Source organism: Pristiophorus japonicus, chromosome 16 (assembly GCF_044704955.1).
Source record: "Pristiophorus japonicus isolate sPriJap1 chromosome 16, sPriJap1.hap1, whole genome shotgun sequence".
Taxonomy (NCBI): domain Eukaryota; kingdom Metazoa; phylum Chordata; class Chondrichthyes; family Pristiophoridae; genus Pristiophorus; species Pristiophorus japonicus.
The window spans coordinates 77,802,099-77,817,981 of record NC_091992.1 but is presented as its reverse complement, the minus strand read 5'-3'; the positions used below and the strand labels follow the sequence as shown (position 1 = coordinate 77,817,981).

At 50.3% G+C, this 15,883-nt stretch overlaps 1 protein-coding gene across 5 annotated transcripts in view; it reads right to left on the bottom strand.

Annotated features, from left to right (window-relative positions):
• Positions 1-15,883, bottom strand: part of LOC139226609 (fas-binding factor 1 homolog) — a 200,164-nt gene that overhangs the window by 53,673 nt on the left and 130,608 nt on the right. For all 5 annotated transcript variants that reach the window (XM_070857473.1, XM_070857472.1, XM_070857476.1 and 2 more), the window contains 3 exons: positions 12,900-12,944; positions 5,504-5,671; positions 1,319-1,419 (listed from right to left, as the gene is read on the bottom strand). In XM_070857473.1, the coding sequence (XP_070713574.1) occupies positions 1,319-1,419; positions 5,504-5,671; positions 12,900-12,944 (314 nt within the window). The remainder of the gene's footprint in view (positions 1-1,318; positions 1,420-5,503; positions 5,672-12,899; positions 12,945-15,883) is intronic.

Here is a 15,883-nt window from a genome sequence, read left to right as displayed (position 1 = left end):
TTCCCTTTCATAAATCCATGCTGACTTGGGCCGACCCCATCACTGCTTTCCAAATGTGCTGCTATTTTATCTTTAATAATTGATTCCAACATTTTCCCCACTACTGATGTCAGGCTAACCTTTCTATAATTACCCGTTTTCTCTCTCTTTCATGAAACACAAAAGGATAGTATGCAAGTACAGCAAGTGATCAGGAAGGCCAATGGAATCTTGGCCTTTATTGCAAGGGGGATGGAGTATAAAAGCAGGGAAGTCTTGCTACAGTTATACAGGGTATTGGTGAGGCCATACCTGGAATACTGCGTGCAGTTTTGGTTTTCATATTTACGAAAGGATATACTTGCTTTGGAGGCAGTTCAGAGAAAGTTCACTAGGTTGATTCCGGAGATGAGAGGGTTGACTTATGAGGAAAGGTTGAGTAGGTTGGGCCTCTACTCACTGGAATTCAGAAGAATGAGAGATGATCTTATCGAAACGTATAAGATTATGAGGGGGCTTAACAAGGTGGATGCAGAGAGGATGTTTCCACTGATGGGGGAGACTAGAACTAGAGGGCATGATCTTAGAATAAGGGGTCGCCCATTTAAAACTGAGATGAGGAGAAATTTCTTCTCTCAGAGGGTTGTAAATCTGTGGAATTCGCTGCCTCAGAGCTGTGGAAGCTGGGACATTGAATAAATTTAAGACAGAAATAGCCATTTTCATAAACGATAAGGGGATAAGGGGTTATGGGGAGCGGGTGGGGAAGTGGAGCTGAGTCCACGATCAGATCAGCCATGATCTTATTGAATGGCGGAGCAGGCTCGAGGGGCTGTACGGCCTACTCCTGTTCCTATTTCTTATGTTCTTATCAAATTTGAAAGACATGACCTTTTTTTGGAAGACATGTTGGGTGTCCCTAATATGTCCCTCTGTATCCAAGTAACGATATATTGCATCCCTAATAATGCCCTCAGGCATCTTTCCGATTACTGATGTCAGATTAGCGTGCCTATAGTTACCGGGTCCGTTTTGTCTTTTTTATATAGAAGGGGACTACATTAGCTTCCTTCCAGTTTACAGGAACATTTGACGCCTAAAAAGGAGAGTGCTCCATTTGCCAGCACATAACTCACCATAATGTGTCAAAATATTCAAATATAATCCAAGCACCACGAGACAGACTACGCCTCCTGCTTTCACCTGCACAGAAAGCCCTTTCCCTTTGTTGGTTTGGAGTTCCTTTGTCGTTACACACAATCTTAGTCCTGGGGAATCTCCCTTTATCTGCATAAAGCTTTGGCCCGCCCTTTGCTTGCTTGCACCCGTCCCTTCTCACCGGTGTGCGTTTTCTATCAGCTCGAGATCGTCGCTGTGTTGCTGCTGGAGGCTGCCCAGCAGGATCCTTTGCTGCTCTCGCTCCAGTTCCAACTTTCGCACCTTGCGCAAACACAAACAGAACATTAATTCATCACTATTTTTAGTTACCGGTACATAGAAACCGTAACACAATTAACAGATCATCTAAACACAAAACATCAGCATAGGAGAACTCTCGCTCTCCTTCCCAAGAGGATGCACAGTGAAGGATTTATCTCTGCTTCAGCTGCTTTCATGGTGGTACTGTACTGCAGTGCTTTTCCATTTTACATTTACACTCTTTCTTTTATACACTTTTATATGCAGAAATCAAGCGCAGGCAGCGGAAGAAGCGTGCGGCAAACCTGTCCCACCCACTCCTTCCCTCAACCAGTATCTGTCCCACCTGTGACAGGTACTGTGGTTCTCGTATTGGACTGTTCAGTCACCTGAGGAGTCATTTTAAGAGTGGAAGCAAGTCTTCCTCGATTCCGAGGGACTGCCTATGATGATGATAGAGTGTAATGTATTTGCTTCATGGGTTCTTTGCTTAAGAATTCATAGCAACACATTGCTATTAAGAACTAGTTGGTTTATCAGCGAAAGGTTTAACAATCACACTACACATTACCAGTTCATGCACCAGGCTCACAACCACCTGCCTCATCGTGGATTCCCCGAACCCAACTGGCTGGGGTTTTATTGAGTCTTGTGAATATCACATGACTGGCTAAGCCACTTCCAACTCAACAGCTCTACAAACCTGTGAGCATTCTCACAGGGTGCAAACATTACACTTAGCATTGGTGTGAAGCAGTGTAGCATAAATCAGACAAAGGTCTGGCCAGACTCTGGAATGGAGTTGGGCGAGACTCTGTCCACCTTGGAGTCTTGGTCCGCACCGGTGTCAGAGTTTGCCTCAACTCTGGATTCCGGCTGCAGTTACACTATAACAGAACCACTGTAAATCAGCGGAGACGTTACAAGGACACCCTCAAAGCCTCCCTGATAAAGTGCAACATCCCCACTGACACCCGGGAGTCCCTGGCCAAAGATCTCCCGAAGTGGAGGAAGTATATTCGGGAGGGCGCTGAGCACCTCGAGTCTCATCGCCGAGAGCGTGCAGAAATCAAGTGCAGGCAGCGGAAGGAGCATTCGGCAAACCTGTCCCACCCATCCCTTCCCTCAACGACTGTCTGTTCCACCTGTGACAGGGACTGTGGTTCTCGTATTGGACTGTTCAGCCACCTAAGGACCCATGTTAAGAGTGGAAGCAAGTCTTCCTCGATTCCGAGGGACTGCCTATGATGATGATGAAACGAACACTACACTGCTGATTAACAGAGGCTGTACTGCTCATGGCATGAACCAATTCAACCAACCCCAGTGCACAATGTTTTTCTCTGCTGGTTTGTTGCCAATTACCCATCCAAAAATCTCAATTTCATAGTGCTTTTGCTTTATTTTATATTTATAGTGATTTTTTGCGGCTTACCACGGTAAGCAATGTCAGCTGTGTGCAGCGAAACATTCTTTCACATTTTGGGCCCAGTATCAGAAGTGCTCCCAGGGCAGGTCCGGCACAGGTTAGATAGAGTCAAACACTGAAAAGCTCCCCTTATTGCACCGATGTGAAGTTTTTCATTTTCCACACCAGCTGTGTCTGAATGAAGTTACCGACTTGTGTTTAATTATGGACAGTCTGGTAGTATGGGCCGGTGTCCATTAAACAATGGACTGGAGCTCTGCAAACCCATTTCAGTGCAACTTCTGCGTCGTCAGAGAGCTGAGTGTTAACATAAAAACAAAAGCAAAATACTGCTGAAATAAAAACAGAAAATGCTGGAAATCTCAGTGGGTCAGGCAACATCTAGGAAGAGAAACAAAGTTAACGTTTCGGGTCTATGACCCTTTGTCAGAACTGGAAAAGTTTGAGATATAACAGATTCTTAAGGCAGTGGCAGTGTCAGTGATAGGGGGAGGGGAGAGAAGAACAATAGGGAAGGTCTGCGATAGGGTGGAAGGCAGGAGAGATTAGAGAGACAACAGGGATGATGGGCTGCCTTCTCCTGCCTTCCACTCTATCACAGACCTTCCCTTTTGTTCTTTCCTCCCCTCCCTCTATCACGGCCCCTGCACTTCCTTAAAAATCTGTTACATCTCAAACTTTTCCAGTTCTGACGAAGGGTCACCGACCGGAAACGTTAACTCTGTTTCTCTCCACAGATGCTGCCCGACCCGCTGAGATTTCCAGCATGTTCTGACCTTGAACGGGTCAGTCCGAACTGGATTCTAATCCACATTGCACAGATGAAAAGATAGTTCTGGCCAATTCCAACGTCCACTTTTGCTGCATTTTTATAATATAGGAAAATCACGAGCGGTCAGTCTCTGTGATACTGCGCTGGCAGCGTCAGCTCTCACCAGCTGCTCTGAGAGTGGGAGTGACTGGATTGGTTTGTTAGCAGCAATGCCATTTTTATTTTAAAAAACCCATCTCAAATAGGAAGAGGTTTGCCAGACATGCTTGAAGAGGCGACTGAGAGATAGCTTTGCTCTACTACAAATACTTTCGGCTTTAGAAGCATCATGGAACATAGAAACAGGAGGAAGCTATTTACTCGCTCGAGCCGGTTTCATCGTTCAATTAGATCATGGCTCATCTGTACCTCAACCCCATTTACCCCCTTTTGATCCATATCTCTTAATACCCTTATCTAATAAAAATCTGGCGCTCTCAGTCTTGAAAATTTCAACTGACCCAGGATCCACAGCCTTCTGGGGAAGTGCATTCCAGATTTCCACTATCCTTTGTCTGAAAAAGTGCTTCCTGATTTTACTCCACAATGGCCTGGCTCAAAGTTTAAGACTATGCCCCCTTGTACTGGATGCCCCTACCAGAGGAAACAGTTTCTCTGTATCTACCCTATTGAATCTGTTTATCATTGTAAACATCTCTATTAGATCAAACCTCAAACTTATACTCTCAAGGGAATATAAATCAAGTTTGTGCAACCTTTAATTTAATCCTTTAAGCCCCGGTATAATTCTGGGTATAATTTGCACTGTACCCTCGCTGAGAACCTTCTTGAGGTGTGGTGCTCAAAACTGAACGCAGTACTCCAGATGGGGTCTGACCAAGGCTCTGTACAACTGAAGCATCACTTGCTCACTTTTGTATTCCAGCCTCCTTGAGATGTGGACCAACATTGCATTAAACGTTGATTATTTTTTGTGCCTGTACACTAGCCTTGTTGATTTATGTTCCTGCACACCTAAATCCCTTTGCTCCTCTACAGCTTCTTAGGGATGGATTTTCCACTGTTGTCCGCCTTTGTTTTCGCCCCGGAGGGGCGGCAGTGGCAGCGGTGAGCTCTTCTGGGCGGGCGGCCAGCTACCAGCGCCACCCCAGGGTTTTCGGGGCCAGTTTCGGCGGGGCACGTAGCATTACCGCCCGGGAGAGGCGAGCCAGTGTGCAACACCCCTGGTTGCGACACCGGCTCGATTTTTGACTCCCGCCCGACCTGTAGTGATGCGTAGCGCCCCTGGTGGGAATGACTGTGAAAGCGGGCGGTCCGAGCTGTAACAGCTGCAGTGAGGTAAGTAATGTCCACCTCAGGTGAGTGAGTGTGGGTTTTTTTGGGGGCGATTTATGTTGTGGTGGCGTGGGCTATATACTGCGAATGTTTATCGTGGGTTTTTACAGGTTTTCTTTCCCCCCCCCCACCAGGCCTCTCTCTGAGCGCTTCAAGGCCAGCTCTTTAGCTCAGGATTTTCCCATGCTCAGCCAGTCTAGCGCCCACACCTCCCTTACCCCTTCGCCCCACAATCAGGGCCCAGCTGCCCAACTTTGCTGGCTGAGACGCAAACTTTTTCCAGGCAGCATCAGGACCGCCATGCCATCATTAACGCCCCGAAATCTTAAAAAACGAAAATCCAAAACCTCTCACCATTAAGAAAATATTCCGATTTGTCTTTCTCTGATCCAAAGTGGATCCCCACAATTCCCCACATTGAACTCCATTTGCCACAGTTTTCCCCACTCAGTCTGTCTATGTCTCTTTGTAGCTTCCTGCTCCCGCCCACACAACTTACTGTCCCTCCTAATGTAGTGTCAGCGACTGGTGCGTTGATGTAACACTCAAGCTCTGAACCGCTCTTGTACCTTACTCTCCAGCTGGATGATTTTGATCTCTGTTGTCTGCAGGGCTGCCTGTTGCTCAGTCTCTGTGCTTTTCAGCTGTTTCTGCATGGCTGACAGCCTGTTCTCCAGCTCCACAGCATTCGGCGGGTCCGTGCCCAAACCTCGCCCCCCAGACTTTGCTTGAAGCAGCTGATAAACAGAACAGACTGTAAAGTTAAACTGCAGTACCACGTGGGTTTAAATCAGAGTACCCACAAATCTCACGGCGGCGTATGGAAATGCATTAAAGAGTTAAACAGTGTTTAAATTCCCAAAGTGTAACTTTTCAAAAATTGAGATTTTGTTTTGATGGCTTATGGTCTTCAAAAGCACGGGATGTCAATGGAATGGGGGGAACTTGCGATCGGAGGCTTCCTTCGGACAAACGACTCTGACCCGAAACAAATCTACGCAAATACCTGGTGGTCCCGGAGCAACGTAGGATTCTGGTCGGAGGCCTTCAGTCGCCACACAACGTACGGGGACCTGTCTTCCAGATACAGATACGTATCCTGGAATCGTGAGAGCCTGGTCCACCAATCACTATCTAGTATTCTCATTGATAATATTGGGAACACTGATTTTATGAGCTCCCATTACTATCAATGAGAAACCCACCCCTAAAACACAGAAACACAACACAATAAATAAAAAAAAAACACCTCACATATTTAAAATTAATTGAAATTGAATGTAATTAAATGTTTGAGAAAAAATATTTTTTATAATTTAAAAAAGTGTTTTAATAGGGTTTTAGAAGAAATTTTGATAAATTGGAAAAGCCAGTTCTTGGCGCATGTGCATTGCGTGCCAAGAACCTAACTTTTGCGAGGCCTCGCCGGGTGCGTGCACACTTTGTAGGCACCTAGTGAGGCCACAATTTTCGGCCCTTTGTACCAAGTACCCAGAGTTGCAACTCCTGCATCAGGTACTGACCGAGTTAGATGTGACTAAAGCGCCTTTCATTTTTATCCAATAGGCCTAATCCGCAACCTCTAATCACCACCCATTGCTGCACCAGTCTCCCATTTCACATACCAGACATCCTCAACATCTCTCTCAGTTCAATTTGCATTGAATTATGAGCAGTTTTGCACTGTGGTCTCATTCCTATTTGGAAATAGATTGAAACTGGCCCCAAATCATTTCACATGGATTCCTTACAGCCAGCAGAGGGAGGTGATTGCATCTCACATGGATGAACACCAAACCAGACTTTCATTATCTCGCTGCTGGAAATGCGTGTAAAGCTAAGACAATCATACTACGGAGTGACTATTTGATCTAACTCGGCTTCTGAAGCGAGTTAGGACAAATAGTCTCCGACTCCCCCCCCATCCCCCACCTGCCCCAGCGCAATTTCCACAAACTCTTTTCTGTGCGTGCATCCTCCTCTCTCCCCTCCACCCGATCCAGAACCGGCCCCAAACACCACATTGCCCGCTGGGCCCTGAGCCCCGTGTCCCCCACTGGGCCCTGAGCCAGGGGAGAGCAGTGGGCAGAGAGAGCAGGCGAGTGACCAGGAAAAGGGGGTTGGGGGGGCGTGGGGAAGAGGGGGCAAGAGAGAGCCTGGTTTGGGGGGGGTGGGGGGGTGGGTGGCGGAGAGAAAGAGAGTCTGGATTGGGGGGGGGGGGGGAAGGAAGAGAGAGCCTGGTTGGGGATGGGGAGGGAAAGAGAGAGTCTGGGGGGGGGCGGGGGGGAGGGAGAAAGAGAGCCTTGTTTTGGGAGGGGGGGCTGGGAAGAGAGAGATGGATGGGGGGGGGGGGGGGAAGAGGCAGGGGGGAAAGAGTGGGAACTCAGGGAAGGCAAATCATGTTCTTCCAGCCCCCTTTACACGCACACCCCAACATTGTTGGAGTGGATGAAATCCAGAAGTCACGACACTGTCACTATTCACTTCATACCACACACAATGCTCCATCTATGGTGGGGGAGGGGTAAGGTCATGCACTTGTGCTTGGGTAAGGGACTTAGGCTGGGGGAGGGATGCACTTGTGTTGGGGTAACGGGGATTCACTTGCGCTGGGGTAAGGGGGGACTTCGGTTGGGGGAGGGTTGTGTTCTTTCTGACTTCTGAAATCCAAATGGATCATGTTACAATGTGCAAAGTTTGACTAGGTGGTTCCATTTACAGATTCCAGAAAAACTTCAGGATATGGCTTATCCTCCAAGGGGACCAATCAGAAATAGGTCATGTGATAATGGAGAGCCAATCAGAGAAACGGCTGCAATTTAGTTGGTACAAATAAACACATCTATTATACTACATCTCCACAGAACAGAGTATGGAATACTCCATGCACATCACTCGTGCTCGCTGACCTACATTCAGAAGGGAAAGAAGTCACTGGTGGGAGTAGTCTATAGGCCCTCTAACAGTAGCTACACTGTAGGACAGAGTATAAATCAAGAAATAATGGAGGCTTGTAAGAAAGGTACAACAATAATCATGGGCGATTTTAATCTTCATAAAGATTGGACAAATCAAATTGGCAAAGATAGCCTAGAAGACGCATTCATAGAGTGTATTCGGGATGATTCCTTCGAACAATATGTTGTGGAATCAACCAGGGAACAGGCTATTTTAGATCTGGTAATGTGTAATGAGATACAATTAATTAATGATCTTATAGTAAAGGATCCTCTAGGGAAGAGTGATCATAGCATGTTAGAATTTCAAATTCAGTTTGAGGGCGAGAAGTTTGGGTATCAAACTAGTGCCCTGAACTTAAATAAAAGCAATTACAAAGGTATGAAGACAAGGCTAAAGTGGACTGGGAAAATAGATTAAAGGGTAAGACGGTAGAAAAGCAGTTGCAGACATTTGAGGAGATAATTCATAACTCTCAGCAAAGATATATTCCAGTGAGAAAGAAAGACTGCAAGAGAAGGATGAACCATCCGTGGTTAACTAAGGAAGTACAGGATGGTATCAAATTGAAAACAAAAACACACAATCTAGCAAAGATTAGTGATAGGCCAGAGGATTGGAATTTTTTTAGAAACCAATAAAGGACGTCTAAAAGATAATAAAGAAAGAGAAGATAGATTGAGAGTAAATTACCAAGAAATGTAAAAACAGACAATAAGAGGAAGCAGTAGATGTAGTGTATTTGGATTTCCAAAAGGCATTTGAAAAGGAGGCACATAAAGGATTACTGCACAAGATAAGGGTTTGGGTAATATATTAGATATGGATAGAGGATTGGCTATCTAACAGAAACCAGAGAGTCGGGATAAATGGGTTCCATCATTGGTGATGATGCTTTTAGCAGCCTGAGCCCCAAGCTCTCGAATTCCTTCCCTAAACCTCTCCACTTCGCTCTCTTCCTTTAAGACCTAATCCTTAGACCATGTTTTTGATCATCTGTCCTAATATCTTCTTATTTGGCTCAGTGTCAAATTTTGTTTGATAATACTTCTGTGAAGCGCCTTGGGACATTTTACTACATTAAAGGTGCTATATAAATGCAAATTGTTGTTGTGGCTCTCCCTGAGCGTTTTACAAGAATGTCCTGGGCTATCAGCATTCCGATTTTGGAAAATGAAAGATTTCAAAGAGTCATCTTCCGAGACATTGTCAGCACAAGACCAAATCAAAGCAACTTGTTTAACAACTGGCCTCAATGCGTCAATAGCGAGTCTGGTTGTGTCACTCAGTGACAGTGTTTGGAGTCGTGCCTGCGATGAGTTTTCATTCTGCGCTGAATAGGGAAATTTCAGTCTTTTTTAAAAAAATATGACAAGCGGTAGCAAGTTCCGGCAAAGCAATGGCCAGTACACAAAACTGTCCAGATAGCTACAGTTTCAATGCCAGTCAGTCTGCCTCTGTTGTAGCATTTTCTGTTTCAAAATGCAGCATCTGCAGTATTTTGCTTTTTGTTCAAGATGTGATTTCACCCGTTGCCTGGTGTCAAAAGCAAACAAACCATCTAGCAAGGACACTACTGTTCATACCTTACCTACCCAATTGTCGCAAAAAGGTCAATGCCAGGACACTTAAGGACCCAGCTAAGAGAGCCCTTTACAGTCAACGCCTCACAGCTAACCTGGCGTGCCTTGATGACCGAGATGCTGAATGCCCACAGCGCTTGGTCTGCCCTCTAGGCCTCTATAACCAGTGCCTGCAAAGAGACACTCGGTCACTCAACCAGGAAACACCAGGACTGTTTGATGAGAATGATCAGGAGATTCAAGAGCTAATAGATTGCAAGTGCAGGGCATTTCTGAGCCTTAAACAACAACCCAATGTGGGAGCAGCAAAGCAGCAAGGCAGCATTACAGACGACTCAAGGTTAAGGTCCAACAAAAAACCCAGGACCTAAAGAACAGGTGGTGGGTGGAGAAAGCACAGGAGATACAGCAGCTGGCAGACTGCCATGATGTGCGATGATTCTTCATCGCAGTCAAGGCCACCTACGGTCCAAACACCCAAGGCCCCACCCCGCTGCTGGCCAAGAACGGGGAAAGACTTATCAAGGGTTTAATTAGGAGTGGGAAAATAGAGTATGAGAGGAAGCTTGCTGGAACATAAAAATTGACTGCAAAAGCTTCTATAGATATGTGAAGAGAAAAAGATTAGTGAAAACAAACGTAGGTCCCTTGCAGTCAGATTCAGGTGAATTTATAATGGGGGAACAAAGAAATAGCGGACCAGTTAAACAAATACTTTGGTTCTGTCTTCACGAAGGAAGACACAAATAACCTTCCGAAAATACTAGGGGACCGAGGGTCTAGTGAGAAGGAGGAACTGAAGGAAATCCTTATTAGGCGGGAGATTGTGTTAGGGAAATTGATGGGATTGAAGGTCGATAAATCCCCGGGGCCTGATGGTCTGCATCCCAGAGTACTTAAGGAAGTAGCCCTAGAAATAGTGGATGCATTGGTGATCATTTTCCAACAGTCTATCGACTCGGGATCAGTTCCTATGGACTGGAGGGTAACTAATGTAACACTACTTTTTAAAAAAGGAGGAAGAGAGAAAACAGGTAATTATACACAGGTTAGCCTGACATCAGTAGTGGGGAAAATGTTGGAATCAATTATTAAAGATGAAATAGCAGCACATTTGGAAAGCAGTGATGGGATTGGTCCAAGTCAGCATGGATTTATGAAAGGGAAATCCTGCTTGACAAATCTTCTAGAATTTTTTGAGGATGTAACTGGTAGTGGACAAGGGAGAATCAGTGGGTGTGGTGTATTTGGACTTTCAAAGGCTTTTGACAAGGTCCCACACAAGAGATTGGTGTGCAAAATTAAAGCACATGGTATTGGGGGTCGTGTACTGACGTGGATAGAGAACTGGTTGGCAGACAGGAAGCAGAGAGTCAGGATAAACGGGTCCTTTTCAGAATGGCAGGCAGTGACTAGTGGGATGCCTCAGGGCTCAGTGCTGGGACCCCAGCTCTTTGCAATATACATCAATGATTTGGATGAGGGAATTGTGTGTAGTCTCTCCAAGTTTGCAGATGACATTAAACTGGGTGAAGGTATGAGCTGTGAGGAGGACGCTAAAAGGCTGCAGAGTGACTTGGACAGGTTAGGTGAGTGGGCAAACGTGTGGCAGATGCAGTGTAATGTGGATAAATGTGATATAAATGGATAAATATTTCAATTGCCAAATCAGTATGCAGAATTTGTTTGGTCATCAAAATGAACCTACCTTAGGTAAAGACAGACATTGTTGGGTGTCTCTGTAACCTGCTCCAGCCCTACAACTCTCTGAGAACTCTGCGTTACTCCGACACTGGCACTTTGCTCATCCACCACTTCCTTCGCCCCCACCATTGGCGACACGCCTTCAGCTATCCAGGCCCCAAGCTCTGGATTTCCCTCCCTAAACCTCTCCACCTTATTTAAGATGCTCCTTAAAGCCTACCTCTTTGACCAAACTTTTGGTCACCTAATGTCTTCTTTGGCTCAGTGTCAGTTTTTGTCCGATTACGCTCTTGTCAAGCACCTTGGGATGGTTTACTATGTTGAAGACATTATATAAATGCAAGCGATTGCAGTCTCGTGGTCTTCACTTCCGGCTTTGCACTGACTATACCACATAAGGCAGCTAAGAGCGGCCCCATGGAGTTATACAACAACAACAACTTGTATTTATACAGCGCCTTTAACGTAGTGAGACGTCCCAAGCCGCTTCACAGGAGTGTTATGCGATAAAACTTTGACACTGTGCCACATAAGTAGAAATTAGCGCAGGTGACCAAAAGGCAACGTTTAGTGATTTGTTTATTTGTACAACAACAACTTGTATTTATATAGCGCCTTTAACGCAGTAAAACGTCCCAAAGCGCATCACAGGACTGTTCTAAAACCAAAAAATAAATTTGACACCGAGCCAGATAAGAAATTACGGCAGAGGACCAAAAGCTTGGTCAAAGAGGTATGTTTTAAGGAGCATCTTGAAGGAGGAAAGAGCAGTGGCGAGGCGGAGAGGTTTAGGCAGGGAGTTCCAGAGCTCGGGGTCCAGGTAGCTGAAGGCACTGCCACCGATGGCTGAGCGATTATAATCAGGGATGTTAGGAGGGCAGAATTAGAGGAGCGCAGACATTTCGGGGAGTTGTGGGGCTGGAGGAGATGGGGAGGGACGAGTCCATGGAGGGATTTGAAAATAAATATGAGAATTTTGCAATTGATTGTTATTGCATATGTAACAGTCCATCAGAGACTCAGTCAAAAGGTACTAATAGAACTACTGAGATGTTCGACTCTTTCCTAGTTTTGATGCAACTTATGTACTGTGTAAGTCAAGTATTGTATCAATTAGTCTCCTCTGTCTTCTGCATCTGTGTAACATTTTAGTTGTGAATAAACCAGCTATTATTTTATATGTAGCAGTCTGATAGCATGATATTTAGCTCCTTTTGGAGTCAACAGCAGAACATGGTGGGATTTGCACATAGTCTCCAACATAACATACATTAGGTAAAGGATAATTGTTAACCGCATGACATGCTATCCCACTCACAGCATACTGGTGGAGATTATGGTTCAGATGAGATTCGATATGCTTATGAAAGCTGCCTATTTGCTATGACTGCGGGTTAGAAGTGTTGGGAGACAACCTAACCTGTAACAATGACTCCCACACAGGGAGAAGCTAAGCAGAGCCCAGGTGCATACCTTGCAAATGTTGGAAGGCAGAGAAGGAAAGCTATCAAAGGGAGTGTCACTATTGAACATCATTCGCGCACACAGTCTAGCAACCAGTTACAGGGCAGCAGTGAGCAGCGAACCACATCAAATCCACAAGAGTTGAAGCGCAGGGAACTGTTTTTAAAAGTTATACCATTTTTCTCAAGTTCTTATTGTTAACTTGCACTTGTAATTAATGAAATGAACATAATACAGACTGGCCAGAGGCCCTCACCTGGAGCTGAAGCAACTGGTGCAGCTGATCAGTAGAGAGCGACACCTGTGGGAGAGGGAGAGGGGGCGGGGCGGGGGGAAGAAGGAGGGGAGGGGGGGGAAAGAGAGGGGAGGTGGGGAGAAGAGAGTGGAGGGGGGGGAGGGGAGGGGAGGGGGGGAGAAGAGAGGGGAGGGGGGGGAGGAGAAGAGAGGGGAGGGGGGGGTGAGAAGAGAGGGGAGGGGGGGGTGAGAAGAGATGGGAAGGGGGGGTGAAGAGAGGGGAGGGGGGGTGAAGAGAGGGGAGGGGGGGTGAAGAGAGGGGAGGGGGGGTGAAGAGAGGGGAGGGGGGTGAAGAGAGGGGAGGGGGGGTGAAGAGAGGGGAGGGGGGGTGAAGAGAGGGGAGGGGGGGTGAAGAGAGGGGAGGGGGGGTGAAGAGAGGGGAGGGGGGGTGAAGAGAGGGGAGGGGGGGTGAAGAGAGGGGAGGGGGGTGAAGAGAGGGGAGGGGGGGTGAAGAGAGGGAGGGGGGGGTGAAGAGAGGGGAGGGGGGGTGAAGAGAGGGGAGGGGGGGTGAAGAGAGGGGAGGGGGGGTGAAGAGAGGGGAGGGGGTGAAGAGAGGGGAGGGGGTGAAGAGAGGGGAGGGGGTGAAGAGAGGGGAGGGGGTGAAGAGAGGGGAGGGGGTGAAGAGAGGGGAGGGGGTGGTAAAGAGAGGGGAGGGGGGGTAAAGAGAGGGGAGGGGGGGGTAAAGAGAGGGGAGGGGGGGTAAAGAGAGGGGAGGGGGGTAAAGAGAGGGGAGGGGGGGTAAAGAGAGGGGAGGGGGGGGGTAAAAGAGAGGGGAGGGGGGGTAAAGAGAGGGGAGGGGGGGAAAGAGAGGGAGGGGAGAGGGGGGTAAAGAGAGGGGAGGGGGGGGGTTAAAGAGAGGGGAGGGGGGTAAGAGGGGGGGGGGGGTAAGTGAGGGGAGGGGGTGGAGAGGGGGGTGAGAAGAGAGGGATGGGGGGGGGAAGAGGGAGGGGGGGAGAAGAGAGGGGGAGGAGGAGGAGGAGAGGGGGGGAGAGGGGAGGGGGGGGGGTGAGAAGGGGGGGAGGAGAGAAGCGGGGGGGAGAGGAGAAGCGAGGGGGAGAGGAGAAGCGAGGGGGGGGGGAGGAGAAGCGAGGGGGGGGGGAGGAGAAGCGAGGGGGGGGAGGAGAAGCGAGGGGGGGGGGAGGAGAAGCGAGGGGGGGGGAGGAGAAGCGAGGGGGGGGGAGGAGAAGCGAGGGGGGGGGAGGAGAAGCGAGGGGGGGGGAGGAGAAGCGAGGGGGGGGAGGAGAAGCGAGGGGGGGGAGGAGAAGCGAGGGGGGGGAGGAGAAGCGAGGGGGGGGGGAGGAGAAGCGAGGGGGGGGGAGGAGAAGCGAGCGAGGGGGGGGAGGAGAAGCGAGGGGGGGGGAGGAGAAGCGAGGATGGGGGAGGAGAAGCGAGGGGGGGGAGGAGAAGCGAGGGGGGGGAGGAGAAGCGAGCGAGGGGGGGGAGGAGAAGCGAGCGAGGGGGGGGAGGAGAAGCGAGCGAGGGGGGGGAGGAGAAGCGAGCGAGGGGGGGAGGAGAAGCGAGCGAGGGGGGGGAGGAGAAGCGAGCGAGGGGGGGGAGGAGAAGCGAGCGAGGGGGGGGAGGAGAAGCGAGCGAGGGGGGGGAGGAGAAGCGAGCGAGGGGGGGGGAGGAGAAGCGAGCGAGGGGGGGGGAGGAGAAGCGAGCGAGGGGGGGGGAGGAGAAGCGAGCGAGGGGGGGGGAGGAGGAGAAGCGAGCGAGGGGGGGGGAGGAGAAGCGAGCGAGGGGGGGGGAAGGAGAAGCGAGCGAGGGGGGGGAAGGAGAAGCGAGCGAGGGGGGGGAGGAGAAGCGAGCGAGGGGGGGGAGGAGAAGCGAGCGAGGGGGGGGAGGAGAAGCGAGCGAGGGGGGGGAGGAGAAGCGAGCGGGGGGGGGAGGAGAAGCGAGCGAGGGGGGGGAGGAGAAGCGAGCGAGGGGGGGGAGGAGAAGCGAGCGAGGGGGGGAGGAGAAGCGAGCGAGGGGGGGGAGGAGAAGCGAGCGAGGGGGGGGAGGAGAAGCGAGCGAGGGGGGGGAGGAGAAGCGAGCGAGGGGGGGGAGGAGAAGCGAGCGAGGGGGGGGGAGGAGAAGCGAGCGAGGGGGGGGAGGAGAAGCGAGCGAGGGGGGGAGGAGAAGCGAGCGAGGGGGGGGGAGGAGAAGCGAGCGAGGGGGGGGAGGAGAAGCGAGCGAGGGGGGGGAGGAGAAGCGAGCGAGGGGGGGAGGAGAAGCGAGCGAGGGGGGGGAGGAGAAGCGAGCGAGGGGGGGGAGGAGAAGCGAGCGAGGGGGGGGAGGAGAAGCGAGCGAGGGGGGGGAGGAGAAGCGAGCGAGGGGGGGGAGGAGAAGCGAGCGAGGGGGGGAGGAGAAGCGAGCGAGGGGGGGGAGGAGAAGCGAGCGAGGGGGGGGAGGAGAAGCGAGCGAGGGGGGGGAGGAGAAGCGAGCGAGGGGGGGGAGGAGAAGCGAGCGAGGGGGGGGAGGAGAAGCGAGCGAGGGGGGGGAGGAGAAGCGAGCGAGGGGGGGGAGGAGAAGCGAGCGAGGGGGGGGAGGAGAAGCGAGCGAGGGGGGGGAGGAGAAGCGAGCGAGGGGGGGGAGGAGAAGCGAGCGAGGGGGGGGAGGAGAAGCGAGCGAGGGGGGGGAGGAGAAGCGAGCGAGGGGGGGGAGGAGAAGCGAGCGAGGGGGGGGGAGGAGAAGCGAGGGGGGGAGGAGAAGAGAGGGGGGGAGGAGAAGAGAGGGGGGGAGGAGAAGAGAGGGGGTGGAGGAGAAGAGGGGGGTGGAGGAGGAGAGGGGGGGTGGAGGAGAAGAGAGGGGCGGAGGAGAAGAGAGGGGGTGGAGGAGAAGAGGGGGGGTGGAGGAGAAGAGAGGGGGGGGAGGAGAAGAGAGGGGGGGGGAGGAGAAGAGAGGGGGGGGAGGAGAAGAGGGGGGGGGGAGGAGAAGAGGGGGGGGGGAGGAGAAGAGGGGGGG